This window comes from Rhinoderma darwinii, chromosome 12, assembly GCF_050947455.1.
Source record: "Rhinoderma darwinii isolate aRhiDar2 chromosome 12, aRhiDar2.hap1, whole genome shotgun sequence".
Lineage (NCBI taxonomy): Eukaryota > Metazoa > Chordata > Amphibia > Anura > Rhinodermatidae > Rhinoderma > Rhinoderma darwinii.
In genome coordinates this window covers 79213475-79233071 of record NC_134698.1, presented here as the reverse complement: position 1 = coordinate 79233071, position 19597 = coordinate 79213475, and the positions used below count along the sequence as shown (strand labels likewise).

The following is a 19597-nucleotide window of genomic DNA, read 5'->3' as shown; positions in this document are numbered from 1 at the left end:
GCTGTCAAACACGCCCACATTAACTTTACTGAAGTGTCTTGAAAGTGAATAGACATCACCTCTAGCCAAGACGCGATGTCTATTCACACTCCCGACACTTCGGTAAAGTTACTGTGGGACTTACTCACGGCACAGTGTGATCTCGCAGAAGTCCCACAGAAACTTTAACGAAGTGTCAGGAGTGTGAATAGACATCGCGTCCTGGCTGGAGGTGATGTATATTCACTCTCAAGACACTTCAGTAAAGTTAATGTGGGTGTATATGACAGCACAGCGTGATCTCGCGAGATCACACTGTGCAGTGAATACAAATGGACATGAATGGAGAGAAGTGTATGACGCCGATTAGTCACTGATTGGTCAGCGTCATACACTTTTTTACAACGCCCACTTTGTAAAAAGGTAAAAACACACCCAGTTGTCTATTAAGAAACTAATTAGCATAAATCTAACATTTTTCATAACTTGCTCAAAATTTAGTTTTTCAAAATAAAAAAATACTGCTGTAATCTACATTGCAACGCCGATCAGATTATGTAGGAGCTAGAGCACTTATAATCTGGTGACAGAGCCTCTTTAAAGAGCCCCATACTGCCAAAAAATTTAGCTTGTGTTCGACTTATCCTGCCTTCAGCTTCTGACAAGCAGTAGCCACTTCCTGTCAGCCATATTAGCAGTCATGTGGACCAGTGTCCTGGTCACAGAGCCTACAAGTCTGAATCTTCCCCTTCCTCTTACAGTCACTCCTTTAAGATTATAGTAAATAATTAAAGTGTGGTCTGCAGAACATTGTGGCTGTATGTGAACAATATGGCTGTGAGTAAGCTTGCCCATGTGATGTCACTTTCTTCCAGTCATGTGATGGTACCATCCAGAACCTCTGGTTCTACACACATGCATGGCAGACAAATTAGAGCGTATCGAATGTCGCATTATTACTTCACCATTAAGAAGTGCCGTCATATGTATGAGCCTGACCCACGGCTAGACGAGGGCACAATTGATCAACACTTTATATTAGGGTATTACAGGGGGGGGTCGCTGAACTCTTTCCAGATATACTCCCTTAATGCATATAGACGTCAGATTGTCATCAATGTTTAAAAGGGGGGGGGGCGGTCCATCCCCTGGGACGAAGGCCCCTTTACGGTTTATCCAAGTACAGCGACTCACCAGTACATACAGCTGTGCCTATTACTGCAGCTGTCGGCAGACAAACTCCTAGCGTACTCCAACAACTACAGCCTTGGAGTTGTATTTTCCCATAAAAGTTCCTGAGTTATCCTCTTCTGTAAATGGTAGGGCTCCACAGCGGCACAGACTCACAACATTACCGCGACTCCCAAGCGACTCGAATGTTTCCCTATGAGAAAGAAAGTTGCAAGCGACCTTGTAACCATTTTTTTTTTTCCCCCCTAGGGAAACCCTGAAGTTGCTTTTGGGTCACGGTAATGCCGCAAGTTCACTGCATATCGCTTGCGAGCGTTGGCCTAAATGATAAAAAGTTCTGTCCAGCAGTATCCTCGTTATATCGGGGTTTGTTGACTTAATATGTTGCAATTACAGCTTTTACTGAAATTACTAAGCAACATTTTTGAAAGTAAAAATTCACTCCAGTATTGCTGCACCACTAGGTAATAAGGAAGGAACCACCGTAAGGCCGAGCTCACACACAGTTTTGATGCAGTTTTTGAAGTGGATGCAAAAGGGAGGTATAAAAGAAGAGACTGATGAATCTAATTTCTTTTGTGTCCACTCCTGCGTTTGCCTAAATAAATGCACCAAAACGGCGTGTGCGCTCCGGACCAGGGTACAGTCACAAGCGGCAGCTTTTATTGCAGAAACCCAAGCTCCTGCTGCAATAACACCCCCTCTCTGAAAATAAATTCCATTCATCAGTCATAGAAATTTCAACAACAAACTCTTCTGCGTGCGACTGCACCATAAGGGCGTTCATTCGCTTTATATAGCGGTCAGGTAAACACTCATAGGGCCGACGCCGACTTCACCGGACTCCCCTATATACATTCACACTCGCTGCATGTTTTTATAAATGGAGACTCCAGAACAAAGTCACTGCAAGAGTGGTCTTATCTTACACAAGAGAAAAGGATAGGGTATGATGAAACATAAATACGTTTTTTAAGCCACCCGCGATTATCGCTGTTTTTTACGGCCGTTTTTGGAGCTGTTTTTCTATAGAGTATGAAAAACAGCTCCAAAAAACGGTTGAAGAAGTGACATGCACTTCTTTTTCGCGGGTGTTTTGAAAAACGGCCTAACAGAACGCCGTTTTTTCCCATTGAAATCAACAGGCAGATGTTTGTGGGCATTCTGCTTCCGATTTTTCAGCCGTTTTCCGGGACATTTACAGCCCGAAAAACGGCAGAAAATAAGCCGCGTGAACATACCCTCAAGGGGTTGTCCAGGAAGGGGGCTGTTTTTTTTTTTTTATACTAATGACTTATCCACTGGATAAGTTATCAGTACACGATTGGTGGGGGTCAGACACCCAGACCCAGGCAGATGGCTCCCACCACTGTGTAGCGGGCCATGCTGCAGTATTCAAGTGACTTTGAGCAGAGCTGCAGTAACCCAGCACGGCCGCTATACAGCGGAGCCATCTGCTTCCGGCACCGACCCTACATAGCTTACGACCCCCACCGATCATGTACTGATGACCTATCCTCTGGATAGGTCATTGGTATCAAAACAGCCCCCAGCCTGCACAACCCCCTTTAAGAGCTGTGATGGTGGCCATGTTAGTTGTCACACCGCTTTCCCAGGAACAGATAAGAAGCCCGACTGAAACCGATGGAGGGATCAGTATTTACAGGGCTTGTTTACAATGTATAACCCCGCTGAGAGGAGGACCGCGATATACAGACTCCACATTTAAACCTTTTTTTCCCATGAGTCTTTGGGGCTACCTGTTATCTTGTCATCGCTGCAGATTTTATAGCGCTAATTACCGGCAGAGGGAACACGTTGTAACGCTCGCTCTTCATTAGTAAATGGAAGAGATAAGTGGTTAATTCTTGTTTTTTTTTTCTTGGTAATGGAACATTTACAAAAACAGCAAAAGAACAGAATATAGAACAAATGAATGAACCAGAAAGATCTCCTGGATCAGGAAAGAACAAAACATTGGGGGAGTTCACACAGAGTTTTCTGGCGCTGTTTTTGACGTGGAAATCTCGCCAAGACATCCGAAATAGTCTCCATTGATTTCAAAGAAAAGCGTTATGTCCTTTCTTCATGCATTTCCATGTCCGACCAATAGGAGGTGGTTATTTGTGGCGGTTTTTGTCCACGTCGCTCAATCGACAAAAAACGCAGCACGTGTTCTGCCGGAAATGTCAAAATCTGCCTGCAAAAAACTGTGTGAACTAGGCCTTCGAGTGATTTTCCAGTTTTATGTAAATAAAACTTAATCCTTGTAGACTGAAAAGTTCTGCAACTCTCTAATATACGGTGTGTTGAAATTCCTCAGCATTTTCAAGACCTCTGCTTGCTGTCAGTGAATGGTACGTTCTGGTTTACATCCAGGTTTAAAATTTGTTCTGACCAAATACATATCACAGCTGGGGGTTTGTTGCAATTGTATCCTGTCTAGACTATCCTCTGTGAGCAAAATCAGCAGCAGAAATCTTTTTCCTTTCCCGATGGTTCGCTACAATGTATCCGTGCAGATAAAATGTATCAGTCTGAAGTCCAGGGAGTGTTTAGCTTACAGGATTGTCTGGATCTGCAGCTATTAGAGGAAGTACAAAAAAAAAAAAAATCTGCATGTTTTTGTATTTTTTTTAAGGGCCTTGATGTGATTAAGAATGCTCACATTCATTGAAAGCAAGCAGAACATCGTTAAATATAAATAAAAAAAACAACACTTCACTCAGAGATGATAGTGACGTTGCGTCTGTCGGGTCTCTGTATGGGTGTATTCACACAGTGCCGTTTTTTTAAGCCACAACCAGGAGTGAATTAAAAAAAGAAATAGAATTGTTCCTATATACTCCCCCCTCCCTTTACAATGCACTTCAAGTTGTAGCTTCAAGAACTGCATTAAAAAAACTGCACCAAATCTGCAGTGTGAATAAGGCTTAAGCCTTATTCAGATGACCATATTACGGCCGCAAGTCCTGACCCGTACTAACCGCATCATAGGGATCTATACTCCTAATAGTTGCACGTCTCAATTGATCTATATTAAATCAGTATAGGAGGTTCTCGACTGAGGGACCCCCTCATTACCGCAACATGCCATTTAAGGGTCGCTCTTCCAAAATATTGTGAGGAGTTGAACCCTTTTTTTCTTTTGTGGGATAAAAAGTTGCACCCTCATTGAAGCAGCCTTTATGTACACACGCACGCTGTATAAAAATGCTCATGTTTTGGTGATGTGCACCAGGCTATAGATCCATCCGCCTTGTAGCTTTTTTTTCCTTCATATTCATTCTAGGATGTCAACTGCTCTAAACGGCAGAGAAAGTATTTGGATCTGAGGTTAATTGGATCCCCATGGCAACCTACAGATAAATGAACTTCAAAAATAGCAATACTCACTCTTCAACACTAGAGGGTGCCACAAAAGAAGTCCTCGAAGCTGCAGGTTACTAAAAATGGCTAAAATTAGGGGTACATTTAATGTTTTGTACGTGCAGGCTTAATGGCTTTACATAAAACATATCCATATGACCCCAGAACAGACTTCAGGAAGGGTAGACAACCATCAGAAATACAGCCCAAAATCTGCTAGTGTAACTTATTTTATTTGGTCTCATTCAGATGGTTATAATGTTGCAGTACTGGACTGCAATTACTGTTATTGCTGGAATACTCATTTATAAATAATACTACTAAAGTTTTACAAGAAGTTACCTTGTAATAAGAATCTGGTTTCTGTTTTGCATCATTCTCCAACTTTCTGGATGCAGCATGCAGTGTAAAGAAGGGAGGTTTTCATGTAAAGATAACAGGATCCGAGAATACAGCAGATGTTCTTAGAAGCGAGGAAGACAATGGAAATAACCTGGAGAACCGGCAGCTACTTACTTTATGGCTGAGCTCAACTGACATAAGTCTCCTGATGGAACATACATTTTGTTACAGGCCCCCCACCTACCAAGAACCATTTATAATACTGATGTCTTCTTATATGGCAGAGGGACTATTGCTTTCTTTCAAAAACAGCACCAAACCTGTCCACAGGTAGTGTGTGGAATTGCAGCTTAGCCTGCCGTGCATGCATTGTACCCGCTGTGATAGTAGACACGACCGATACATCACTATAGACGTGCCACATACTGGGCTAGTAATATCGGCTTCTAGCCTGTGATTTGTATAGGTCACTGAAGTATGTAGAAAACGTTACGCCACTTATTACGTGCCGAGGAGCGTCGAGAATGGGGGCACTTGAAATTGTCAGTTAAAGCTTGGATGTGGAGGAGAGTTTACAATCAGTGCTTACATAAAAAACAAAAATTTGGAAAAGCCCATTAAAAAGGGATTGTCCAGTCATAATAAATTGATGGCCTGTCCTCAGGATAAGCCATCCACGTCTGATCGGTGGGCCATTCATAGTACAAGCAGATAAGGAAGGGGAAGCAGCGCTTGTATGAGGGCCATGGCCCCTTTAAACCAGCTAGTTGGGGGTGGCTGGGAGTCGGACCTCTACTGATCAGATGTTTATGGCCTGTCCCGAGGACAGGCCGTCAATTTCTTATCACTTGACAACCCCTTTAATGGAGCGGAGCTGCAATACCACACGCAACCTCTGGGCAGGTGAGTCACTGTTTCTGGAAAAAAGCAATATTGTGTTTCGAACAGAATAGTGAATACAGCTCTAAAGTATAACACAGGATCAGTACAGGATAAGTAATGTAATGTATGTACACAGTGACTCCACCAGCAGAATAGTGAGTGCAGCTCTGGAGTATAATACAGGATGTAACTCAGGATCAGTACAGGATAAGTAATGTAATGTATGTACACAGTGACTCCACCAGCAGAATAGTGAGTGCAGCTCTGGAGTATAATACAGGATGTAACTCAGGATCAGTACAGGATAAGTAATGTAATGTATGTACACAGTGACTCCACCAGCAGAATAGTGAGTGGAGCTCTGCAGTATAATACAGGATGTAACTCAGGATCAGTACAGGATAAGTAATGTAATGTATGTACACAGTGACTCCACCAGCAGAATAGTGAATGCAGCTCTGGAGTATAATACAGGATATAACTCCGTATCAGTACAGGATAAGTAATGTAATGTATGTGAACAGTGACTCCACCAGCAGAATAGTGAGTGCTGCTCTGGAGTATAATACAGGATATAACTCAGGATCAGTACAGGATAAGTAATGTAATGTATGTACACCGTGACTCCACCAGCAGAATAGTGAGTGCAGCTCTGGTGTATAATACAGGATGTAACTCAGAATCAGTGCAGGATAAGTAATGTAATGTATGTACAGTGTCTCCACCAGCAGAATAGTGAGTGCAGCTCTGGAGTATAATACAGGATATAACTCAGGATCAGTACAGGATAAGTAATGTAATGTATGTACACAGTGACTCCACCAGCAGAATAGTGAGTGCAGCTCTGGAGTATAATACAGGATGTAACTCAGGATCAGTACAGGATAAGTAATGTAATGTATGTACACAGTGACTCCAGCAGCAGAATAGTGAATGCAGCTCTGGAGTATAATACAGGAGGTAACTCAGGATCAGTACAGGGTAAGTAGTGTAATGTATGTATACAGTGACTCCACCAGCAGAATAGTGAGTGCAGCTCTGGAGTATAATACAGGATATAACTCAGGATCAGTACAGGATAAGTAATGTAATGTATGTACACAGTGACTCCACCAGCAGAATAGTGAGTGCAGCTCTGGAGTATAATACAGGATGTAACTCAGGATCAGTAAAGGATAAGTAATGTAATGTATGTACACAGTGACATCACCAGCAGAATAGTGAGTGCAGCTCTGGAGTATAATACAGGATATAACTCAGGATCAGTACAGGATAAGTAATGTATCTTTAAAAAATCGACAACTATTTATATAGAGTTACTCTATAAGAACAAGCAATTTAGATTTCGTGCTCTCTCTTACTTAAGACATAAAAATGGAAAACGTATTCATGTATAAAGAATATATTTAATTATGTAAGATCACAAATAAAGTCAGCTCACACTTTTTTTTACAGTAAAATGTTAAAAGTAAAAAATAAACCAAATATATAATAAAAAAAACAAACAGCCAGTGACTAAGCAGGCCTGGTAAGTAATGGACATTCATCTCACAATAAAAAGGTAAAGAAAAGAAACAAAACCACGACAAGTTTACTGACATCACGTCTAACACAACACACCATGTTTAACCCTTTGTGGATCTAGTTCTGTATTTTACACGTCTATTTTTATTCTTTTCTTACAAGTATTGCATGTTGTTCTTATCCAGTCAATGCGTAGCAGATCGTAAGCATCCGGTAACAACGGTTTAATGGACTCGTCATACACTCCAGTATAAACGTAAAATATGTAAACAACCTATTATACAACATGCATAGTCTACGCCAGGAGAAGGCAGCGCTTTGCATGAGGAGTCGCTGCAACAGAAGTACAACCCCCCTCATCCTTTGCAAGAGAATGACTGGGAGTAGGAAGTCGGCCACACCGTTCTGGCCAAAAATAGTATACCCCGGGTCCTAAGCTTACCTCCTGTCTTCCGAAGCCAAACGGCTATTGTGCTTTGCTTCCTATAGGAATTCAATCGATGCGTTATAAGAATGAATGAGTATTTCCAGGGGCTGCAGGACATGACTCCTAAAGCGTAGCCCTGGATTTTGATGATCATTTTACAATATAAATCACCCAGCTGCTTTGCAAATACTTTCATTTACTTAACTTGCCTGGAGTTGCATCAGGTTTTATACTCCAGTCATACCGAGAGCTGCATTCAGAATGCAAAGGTTCCTCTTCGTTCTCAAGAGTGCGTAATTTTACATCTCCCTGCTGCCCCCTGCTTTATCAGTAACTGCACAGGTCATGTTTTGCTGTGGTGCACTGGACAGAGATATACAGGGCTTACACCAGCCACTGTACCAGTCCGCACTAAAAAAAAATCCACAACATTTATTACAATGTACTGTATCAGAGTGTAGTAGTCCCTCAAAGAAGCGAAATGGTCAGTAATGTGTGCTGAAATTGAACCAGACAGGATTCTGAATGCAGCTTTGGATGTGACTAGAGTATATTACTCCCAAATCAGTACAAGGGAAGTCAAAGCAACGCATTTGCTAGTTACTGAACACTGTGTAGACGTAAAACTGCAAAACGATGTTCAAAAGCAAAGCTACGCTTTAAAGATTCATTATTCTGAAAGTGTCAAATAGAACGGTTCAAGCTCCGAGCAGAAAAAGCTCTGACAAATTTGTTCTCCGTTGTCTTGGAAGTCAAATTTTAATTGATCAAAGACAACAACTTAAAGTGCTCGAATGACAATCAGACTCTGAAGATCTAATACTCCCAGTCACAAAATCTGCGGTGTAAGACTTATTTGGGGCAAAAAAAAGGGGGCACACTGAAACCCAAGGAACTCTACTAACTTAAAGGGGTGATGCAGCCAAAAATGATCTTCTGGTAGGTCATAGATCCCATTGGTGGAGTGTGAGCTCGGATCACCACTGATAAGAGGGCTCGGCTCGGAGATTACCGTTCCTTTAAATCAATAAACATCCTAAACGGATTCTCATTGACTTGAATGGCGTGAACAGGACGCTGAAAGAGAAGGGGAACGCTACTGTTTAGTAAATCAGTGGGGTCCGAGCTCACTGACCCCTCAAATGTGATCTCCTGTTGTGTCTCTAGGACATACTAAAAAAGGTGGTCACTTTTGCAGGCAGTTTCCCCCTTAAAATAAATTTCCCCCTTCGCACTGAATCTACCTAAAAAGGGTGTTCAGTCATTTCATAATATATATTTACAGTAGTATGAGCTCCATTCTTATGATACAAAGGTCCAAATCTCCTGCAGAGTTAAAGCGTAACTAAACTTTAAAAAAAACAAAACTTTTGACATGTCAGAAGTTTTGATCGGTGGGGTTGAGCACGGAGACCCCCACTGATCGCTAAAAACGCAGCGGCAGAAGCGCTTGGGTGAGTGTTGTGCCACTAAGTTTCTGACTGGCTTTACTGGCATCAGTAGAAAGTCTATGAGCCCATACACCGCTTGCTCAGCTTTCCGAGGAAAGTTGATCAAAAACTTAGTGGCACATCGCTCACCCAAGCGCTTCTGCCACTTTGTTTTAGTAATCGGTGGGGGTCTCAGAAGTTTTGATCAATGGGGGGGGTCTGAGCTCTGACATGTCAAAAGTTTTTAAAACTCTGGCTCCCTGCAGCCACCACCAGAGGGAGCTTACTGCGTACTGTTTTTATATTGAACTCAAAACAGTATGCAGTAGGCTCCCCCTAGTGGTGACTGCAGGCAGTCAGAATTGTATGGTTTAAAGGGGTTATCAAGGATTTCAAATTAGATGGCCTACCCTTTAATTGGACAGCGCTGCAAAACCTTGCACAGCCGCTGCGAAAGTAACGGCGTGATCGAGTACGAACAGGAATGAAACCACGGGTAAAAAATTAAGAGGCTGTGGCGCTCGTACGAGTGCTGCAGCCTCTTCAAACAGTTGGCCAGCAGTAGTGCGAGAGTGACCCCCAACAATCTAATATCAATGGCCTATCCTGTGGATAAGCCATGCATTTTGAAATCCTGGATTACCTCATAACGTCTGTGTCTAGGATTTGGAGCTTTGCATGAGAAAAAGTTTCAACCACTATAAAAAAAAAAATTTTTTATTAATTTAAAATTGCAATGTTTGCACTTTAAGGCTAATGTTCACACGGAGTATTTTGGGGGAGGAATATCTGCCTCAAAATTCCGTTTGGAACTTTGAGGCAGATATTCCTCTCCCTGCACGCCGATTTTCGCGGCAATACGCTTTCTCCTGCCTTCCATTGAAGTCAATGGGAGGTCAGAGGCAGAAGCGCCCGAAGATAGGGCATGTCGCTTCTTTTTCCCGCGAGGCAGTTTTACTGCTCGCGGGAAAAAGACGCCGACGCCTCCCATTGAAATCAATGGGAGGCGTTCTCGGGCCGTTTCTGCCGAGTTTTGCGACGCGGTTTCCGCGTCAAAAAACTCGGCAAAATACCCCGTGTGAACATAGCCTAAGGCCGTTTTTTTTTTTTTTGCAGGGAGTTGATTTGTCATGATGAAAAATGACTTGATCTGCTGTAGGGAAGGAACAGGCACATCCAAAATGTAGTAGACAATCTGATTAAATATTTGCACCTTGCTCCGCCAGGAGGGAATAATAAATAGGCTATGAGATTTATATACATAGAAATAATAATAAAAATAAAAAGTCTGAAAACGCGCAGAGAATTACGGAAAAACTGCACAATACGATTGCAATAGGGTTTATCCTCCTCATATCTCACATTCTTGTAGTAAGTGAAGAATTGCTGCGAACATTAAACATTCTGTCGATCTCTAGGTCGTCCGAACGCTCATTCTATATTTTGCACAATAACTTATTATATTTCTCCAATACGATTCCGGCTTTCACGGAATATCTCATTTTAAACATTCACATGGAGATTATTCAAATTGGATGAATATATTATTAGGCGAGAATTACTACACCGACCCTCATTTCACGGAAATTAATGCGAATAGGAACTTACATATATTCCGGGAGTCAGTCTTACGACCCCGCCACACAATGGTAACTATTCTTCCTCATCGTCCCTATCTGGTGTTAGAAAGGAAGAAAATCAAAATGTAAAATACTCTACATGACTGAAGTTGTTTTTTCTGTGCAACTATTCTTTTTATTATAACAAAAAAATTATAAAAACCAGTTCACTACATACAATATATCATGTAGAAAAAGGTTGATTACTCCCAGGATGCAAATCTCCCCCTTGCTGGTCACATTCATTACAGTTCTGCAACTTTCTAATGTATACTGGGCTTGAATTTCTCACATTGACAAAATCTCTGCTTGCTGTCAGTAAATGTGAGCATTTCGGTTTACATTCAGAGGCTGATGCTCCCTCCTTTTAACACCAGGTTTAAAGCCTCTGGGTGTAAAGAAGGTTTTTTATTAGTGCAGAGTCCAAACATTATTACTTTTTCTCATTTTTAGGTGTACCTGAAGTTTGGAGGTACTTAATATTCTTTAATATTTTAAGACTATCACCTAATATACTTTCCCTAGCCCAATCCCAGGCTATAGAGCGTAGTGATGGGCCTCATAGAATTATTTGGTGGTACCCTTTAAAGAGTAGTCTTTACATCTTGAAAACCAGCAAGATCCCAGAAGTCGGCATTTTAGGGTCTTAAAAAGAATTACCTGATTTTCCGATGTGACCAAAAATATTAGGATTTGCAAACCAGGGCTCCATAAAACAAAAAAGTGTGCAAGTAGTGAGGAGATCTGGCAGCTAAAAGCCCAGCAGGAGAAAACAGTGCAACACCAGCTGGTAACAACTCTATTAGGCCCCATGCACACGACCAGGTTTTCATCCATCTGCAAATACGGTCCATAAATACGGATCTGTTATCATTTGAAACGTATCCGTATATACGGAACGGTATCCGCAAATGCGGTCCGTAGTGCATCCGTCTATACGGATCAGCAAAAACAAGGAAACCACAAATGTGCAACAGCTGCAAACCTGGCATTGCCTAGCAAGTGCCCATAGACTTCTATGGGGAGTCCGTGCCGTAATTACGGACAAGAACAGGACATCTCTACGAAACGGACCTCCATCTGTAAAAATACAGAAAGGTGTTTCCGTACACCGTAGAAACAAATGGGTCTGTAATTATGGAAGAAAAATATGGTTGTGTGCATGGGGCCTAGGGCCCTCAGACAACGATCTCAATGGTTGGAAAGTCTAATTTCCAATATATGACTCTTGAGAGTTTAAAGTGGATCTGTCAGGTCTCTATCTGAGGGCAGCATAGGATAGAGGGGGAGACGCTGAGTTCGGGGATATATATTTTTTCTATGAGTTGATTCAGTATTTCCATGTAAAAAGCTGCTTAACTGCTGACAGGTCTCATAGACCAAGCCTGTGAGTCCAACTTCCCCCGCCCACTAATTTAAAAAAAGCCTGTGAGTCCTGCTTCCTCCCGCCCATCACACAGCGATTGACAGATGTGCTGGTCTCCATTTGAGAGCTTTACATATATACAATAACTGTGTGGGCGGAGAAAGCAGGACTCAGGCTTCTCTATTAGTGGGCGGGGCAGCACGACACTCAGGCTTCTCTATTAGTGGGCGGGGCAGCACGACACTCAGGCTTCTCTATTAGTGGGTGGGGCAGCACGACACTCAGGCTTCTCTATTAGTGGGCGGGGCAGCACGACACTCAGGCTTCTCTATTAGTGGGCGGGGCAGCACGACACTCAGGCTTCTCTATTAGTGGGCGGGGCAGCACGACACTCAGGCTTCTCTATTAATGGGCGGGGTAGCCCGACACTCAGGCTTCTCTATTAGTGGGCGGGGCAGAGGCAGCACGACACTCAGGCTTCTCTATTAGTGGGAGGGGCAGCACGACACTCAGGCTTCTCTATTAGTGGGCGGGGCAGCACGACACTCAGGCTTCTCTATTAGTGGGTGGGGCAGCACGACACTCAGGCTTCTCTATTAGTGGGCGGGGCAGCACGACACTCAGGCTTCTCTATTAGTGGGCGGGGCAGCACGACACTCAGGCTTCTCTATTAGTGGGCGAGGCAGCACGACACTCAGGCTTCTCTATTAGTGGGCGGGGCAGCACGACACTCAGGCTTCTCTATTAGTGGGCGGGGCAGCACGACACTCAGGCTTCTCTATTAGTGGGCGGGGCAGCACGAGGCTTGGTCTATGAGACCTGGCAGCAATTAAAATACTTTTTACATAAAAATACTAAAAATAAATAAAAAATAAATAAAATCATAGAACAAACTATATATCCTCGAGATCAGCATCTCCTCTTCTACTCTATGCTGCCCTGAGATAGACACTTTACAGATCCAATTTAAAAACTCTCGAGTCAGAGGAGAAAATAGGACTTTTCCACCCATTGTCAGCTAGGAGACCTGACCGATCTACTTGAACAGTAAGATACAGCAATAAATCCCTGCATAGAGTATACAAAAATCAGAAATGTCAAATAAATATGAAGTTTCGAGCGCTTGCATACAACATGCAATTTAACAGATAAAAAAAAAAAAAATGAAATATATTAATTTTCTGAACCAGAAAGTCTAAATAAAAAAAAATAAAAAATGCCACACATAATACAGGAAAAAGACACCTTAATATATCTTCTGATACAGGTCATTAGCCAGTAGTAAAATGTAAAGGCACATAAGACAAGCATGCAAATAAAAAAGGAACTCTGATTAAATAAACATGATCTGTAGGAGAAATAAATTATGTAGCAAGAAAAAAAAAAAATATTAAAAATTGTATTAAAATAGTATTATGGAGATACGAAGGCGATTAAATTGGTCTTCGAGGTTTTGTAAAGTTATAAACATGTAATAAAAAATAAAAAAAGGCTAAACTCATACCCACATCAAATTTACATGTTCATAAGCCAAGGGATCACCTGAACATTGCACGTCTCTTAATGTAAGGAAGTTTAAGGAAAACCCCACTTCTGATAGACTTTACAACCTTTCACAGTTTAGATCTATACAATAGATGTTCAGATTATTTGCATAATGACCCATGTTGTTCTGCTTTTCAGATACATGATGTTTTCTGCTCCATTCCCAACTAAAGCTGCACTCGGAATCCTATTGATTTATTATTACTACAGACTGTTAGACCTGAGCTAGATTAGGTCACAGTTCTCATTAGGGGCATCAATTTAGCACAGTCTGTTCCATAGATCCAACAGCAGCGTTTTGAAAGCAGCTCTGGGTGTGACTGGAGTATAGGATGTGGTGTCACTCAAGTTTGGAGTACTTTCACAGTTACTCGACATGATTTAAAATGTGAAAGGTTGACAGCGGAAATACGTTCTCATATACGGACAATATTTTGCTTGTGTAAAAGAGAATTTCGTATTAGGACAATAAGCATCTATTTAAATAAAAAAATACATTTGAAAGAAATAAAAATCTAAGATGAGGGAAAAAAAAAAAAAACACTGACAAATTCCCTAATATTTAGGGAAAATTCAAACACATTCTTCTCCCTACCGAACAATGGTCAAAAGTATAACCGGCTCGGAGACAGAAACCAGAACCCTGAATGGCGGATATATTAAACGTGCGTCCAAAAAGGACTCAGCCCAGACAGAACTTAAAAATAAGATCTGACGATCAGTTGCAAAGTTTTTGTCCAAAAAAAAAAAAAAAAATATATAAAAGAAGAAGGGAAGGAGGAAATCCCCGTGTACAGGAGGGGTCGTCATTTATGCTAAACTAATTTTACAACATCCAAAAAGCAAAGAACACAAGTTTGTGCATGCAGCATCTGTACAGCCGGGACCATGGTCATCAGGCAGCCGAGAAAGTCTCAGAATCAGGGGGGTGTGCAGTAGGGGGGACGGGTTGTGAGTTATTTACAGGGTGAGGAAGGAGGTCACATTGTTCCAAAGGGGGTGAAGATGTTGGAATAGTTTAGTCTTCGTCCTTGCCAAGAAGAGTGGCAGCAGAGTGTGGATGTGTGTGTATGGGGAGTAACTGGAGATGATTAAGGCAGATATCTCAAAGGGCTGGAAGTTATTTGCCTTTTTGGTAAGTAGCTGCTTGTCCACAAAGCATGACGCGGGTGGTTGGCGGAGTTCTTGTAATACCTGAAATTCGGGGATAATTAAGTAGTCAACACTAACAGTTCTTGGTCTCATGAAGCCGGGGTGAATCTGACGTCTAGAAGAGCAGCCTGTAGGTATAAAAATACATGAAAAAAAAAATCATTTAACATATATAAAATCAATGAAGCAGCAATCCCAGATTATATAAGGATTGTATAATATTAAAGGGCATCTGTCAGCAGGTTCTTGCTGCCTTACCCACGGGCAGCCCGATTGACAGGTCGCTCCCTATATACAAGTAGGGAGTGTCCTGTCAATCAAGCGGAGAGAAGCTAGAGGAGATCCGCCCAGCAGACACGTCTCAGAGTCAGGCACTTAATAAAACGATGTATTCTCTAAAACCCTGCAGCGCTTTTGGAGTAAAACATAGTTTATGGTCATCAGGGCACCGGCTATATTACGCGCCTGCGGTTATGGGACATCAGGTTCCCTTTAAAGAGGTTCTATGGTCCCCAAAGCAGTAAAAACTGGCTTAAAAAAAGAGGACATTAACTTTAGACTCCCACCCTTTTCCATAGGGACCATCAGGATACACAGGGGTAATAGAAAGAAGTTGCTTGAGACCCCCCTAAATCAGCAGAAGTAATACATAAGAAGGGCTCTCGCTCGGTAGTACCCTATAGGTCTGTGTATTACACAGCTGTCCCAATGATTGCCGTGTAGTCCTTCATGAAGTCAGCCTTTATTGACTGAACGGCCAGCTTATATTAACCGGTGAATCAGGGACCGTCTTACCTCTTCTTCTTCGTCTGACATCTTAATAGCCGTATCTGGTAATTTCATTGCCTTGTCCGTTAATTCTCCATTCTCCTCGATTTTACCATGTTCTGCTTCCCATTCTTGTAAAACTTGGTCAATGTTGAAACGGCGGCGGTAATTCACAAAGAAATTTTTCACTTGAACCACAGATTTGTTTCCAATCACGTCAGAGATTGCTTGGAAGTCGCGCCCATACTTTCGGATGGCTGGGGGGGTCAAGGAGGAAAAGTATGAAACCGAAACAAATGCAAATCATCTACAGGGATGGTAATGTTACACGTGGGTGAATGATGCATTAGGAGTTGCACATATACTGTGGAGTAGCTATAGGGGATGCAGAGCTTGCAGTCTCATTTGGGCCCTAGTGCCTGTAAGGGACCTAAGGAACCCTCTGCCAATTAATAGGACAGCACTACTATAAAAAGGACACACTATGGTTTTGGGAGGTCCCAGAGGTTTAAAGGTATCCCTCTAAGATGGACTGGATGGTACGTAGAAGAGAAAAACATATATACAGTACATAGTTGAAACCGGACTCTCAGAACGTGATCGTGTTCGCTGTATTACTACCTTGTACGGCAAGAAGTTGTTCCTCTGTTGTCCAGCGAGCATTAAACTTTTGAACAACCTAAATATATGTATACAAAAAAAAATAAATATATATATTTTTTTTTTTTCAGAGGTTAACCTACACACATGATATAGATAATATATTATATGTCCAACTGACACAGGTGCGGGGCTCGTTACAGAGCTCTCTTGTAAACATGTTCTGCCCCTGTGTCAGTTGGATGTGCACGTAAAGAACGTTTCCATTCACCGGCAGCAAGTAGAAATGTTCAAAAAAAAGTTGAGGAATTAAAAGACAAAGTATATTAAATGTATTAGAGAAGTTGCAGACCTTTATTAAACAAACATTGGAAATTGGATCAGAGGAAAAGTACAATCATATCAGTATTTTCATAGGATCGTTAAATGCCTTAAAATGTAATTTGGCTCCAAAACAACAAGAAAACCCAAAAACCTTTAGATGTATTCTGAGTTAGGGTATGTTCACACGAGGGCGTCCGTAACGGCTGAAATTACGGGGATGTTTTCAGGAGAAAACATCCCCGTAATTTCAGCCGTAACGGCATGTGCAGGCGCTTGAACGCCGCGTCCATTACGGATGTAATTAGCGCTGCTATTCATTGGAGTCCATGAATAACGGCTCCAATTACGCCCCAAGAAGTGACAGGTCACTTCTTTGACGCGTGAGTCTATTTTCGCGCCGTCATTTGACAGCGGCGCGAAAATATACGCCTCGTGTGAACAGACAAACGTCAGCCCATTGCTTTCAATGGGCAGATGTTTGTCAGCGCTTTCAAGCCGCATTTTTCGGACGTAATTCGGGGCAAAAACGCCCGAATTACGTCCGTAAATAGGCCGTATGAACATACCCTTTAATTGCATTGGAGGGTCCTCGTTGGAGACCTCCATCACTTACCCGGAGCGGAGAGCAGCTACAAAGAGTGTCTCTCTCTGGAGGACTCATTTCCTTGTGGCAAAGCTGCAGGGGAACCAAACACATGCTGGTGAGTTCCCCTGCAGATTACAGCTGACCACTCAGGGTCTTACCATGAGACATGTGATCAGCATATTATTGGGGGACCCTTCCAATAAAAAGGGGCTTTTTAAAAAAAAATGGACAACACCCCATTAAGGGTAGGAACTGTACTTACCTCAGGAATTCTGAACTCTTCTACTCCTCCCTGTAGCTTCTCCTTAAGAGCGCTGTTCGTTTGCTTAACATTTTGGATCTAAGGAGAAGATGGAATACATTTATCAAACTGATCTTTAACAGGATACGGCCATAACTAACTTTACTAAATGGGTTTACAAACTTTTGACCCCGTAACCCTACATCATGGCCGCTAAGAGGGAGGGGGGAGGGGGAGTATGGAGCGGGCTCACGGGGCTTTCACTTTACTTTAACAGCCCAGTGACTTAACTACTTAGGTGCCGCGGTCTATAGCTACCGCTGCATTTAAGTCGTTAGAAAGAAGAGGGGTCCCTCAGTCACCCTAAATCCAAATAACAATGGAGGAATTACTGGTTTTTCCCATTTCACCACACACAGATTTTTTTTTTTTTTTGCAATTTCCCAGTACATTAAATTACACGACTCGTCCCACAAGACATAAGCCCTCATACGGCTATGTCGACTGAAAAAGTTATGACTTTTGGAAAAGAAAAAAAAAACTGAAAATAAAAAAAGAACTAAAAATATATATATGTCTGCGGCGCCAAGGGGTTAACATTGATGGCCAATCTATAGAACAGGTCATTAATGTGTGATTGATGGGAGACGGATCCTGGGGCCACTAAGATCAGCAGAACGTAGGGGCCATTACTCGAAGAATAGGCCATTAATTTTAAAAGCTGGCATGCCATTTAAAGGATTACGATCACGGTGTTTCTTGGACCACATTGACGTACCGCAGCCCCTATGTTCTGCTGATCAGTAAGTGTTCCAGGGGTCGGAGCCCCACCAATCACACACAGATGGTGTATCTTAGTTTAGGTTATCAATGTTTAAAGCTGGAAAGCCCCTTTAAGGATTATTGCAGTCCCTGGTACTCGCCTGCCTCTTTATGGAGACTAGTTCCATATCTAGTTGTTTCAGCAGCGTGGAAGCGGCATTGGCGTTTGCAGAAACTGCTGTAACATCTTCCTGGGAAAGGAACATTCCCTTGGGAGGTTTCCTCTTCGCTCTGTTCTTGGCTAGTGATGGATGTTTATCTCTCTTCACATGAGGGATGGTATCATTTTTTGGCTCCTGTTCACATGTGAAAAAAACAACGCATTATATTAGGTACAATTTTCTGAAATGAAAACCATTTTAACCTACGCGACTCCTAAAAACCAGAGACACTTTTTTTTGTCATTTTAACTCTTAATGATCATATAATGTAATGCTTTGCAACTTTCTAATATATTTTGTGTCTCAATTCCACACAATTTTCAAGATTTCTGCTTGCGGTCAGTGAACAGAAAATTCTTGTTAATATCCAGGGACTCAAAATCAGTGCCGAAAACATGCTGCACACACAGATGCAGAGCTCGTCACAATAAATCAAAGCTTAGGGCTGGGAAAATAATTGCACCTCTGAACAGTGCATGGTTCGGACTGGTTATCTGAAAACAAGGATGCTCCCTTTTGCGGACTGCAAGCAGAAATCCTGAAAATGATGAGGAAATGAAATAATGACGTAACCAGCAGAATTGTGAATGCAGCTCTGGAGTTTATTAGCAGACTGCAAAACACATGTTGGAAATATAAAATGAAAAAAACATACTAAGTAAAACTAAGAATAATATTGGATAGTCCTGCAATTTTGTAAACACTGGGCACAAATTTGATCCTGGAGTGAGTTTTCAATCATCATGCCCATAATTTTACTGAACTGCACAATTTTCAGATTGCTGCATAATAAGCTTCTACAGCAGCGACTGATCCTCTAACTCAATTTTAGCTGGTGAATGTAGAGAACAGCGAGAGATGAATATTCACCATTAGCACACAAAAGCCGACTGACAATTAAGCACAAAAGACTAATTTTCCTCATTCAAACCAAGAACTCGTAATACCATTTCTGGATTCAAAATTACCCAAAAAAAAGTTGCACCTAAAATAGTAACTATGAGGCTGCCTACGTGTCTACAGTATAGAGAACCTACACTGATTAAATTATTGAGGTCTATTATATGTCAGTTCTCCTGTGTAGTGTAGTATCGAGGAGCTGTCAGCTCTCCTGTGCGGTGTAGTATAGAGGATCTGTCAGCTCTTCTGTGTGGTGTAGTATAGAGGAGCTGTCAGCTCTCCTGTGTGGTGTAGTATATAGGATCTGTCAGCTCTCCTGTGTGGTGTAGTATATAGGATCTGTCAGCTCTTCTGTGTGGTGTAGTATAT

At 42.0% G+C, this 19597-nt stretch overlaps 1 protein-coding gene across 2 annotated transcripts in view; it reads right to left on the bottom strand.

Moving 5' to 3' along the window:
- Positions 1-7182: 7182 nt before the first annotated feature.
- Positions 7183-19597, bottom strand: part of RCOR1 (REST corepressor 1) — a 38885-nt gene continuing 26470 nt past the window's right edge. The window contains exons 8-13 of one of the 2 annotated variants that reach the window (XM_075844262.1): positions 18269-18463; positions 17367-17444; positions 16216-16273; positions 15622-15851; positions 14869-14954; positions 7183-10820 (exon numbers count right to left, since the gene is read on the bottom strand). In XM_075844262.1, the coding sequence (XP_075700377.1) occupies positions 14916-14954; positions 15622-15851; positions 16216-16273; positions 17367-17444; positions 18269-18463 (600 nt within the window). In that variant the 3' untranslated portion in view covers positions 7183-10820; positions 14869-14915. Of the gene's footprint in view, positions 14955-15621; positions 15852-16215; positions 16274-17366; positions 17445-18268; positions 18464-19597 lie in introns of both variants that reach the window. The other variant, XM_075844260.1, reaches the window with a different exon arrangement.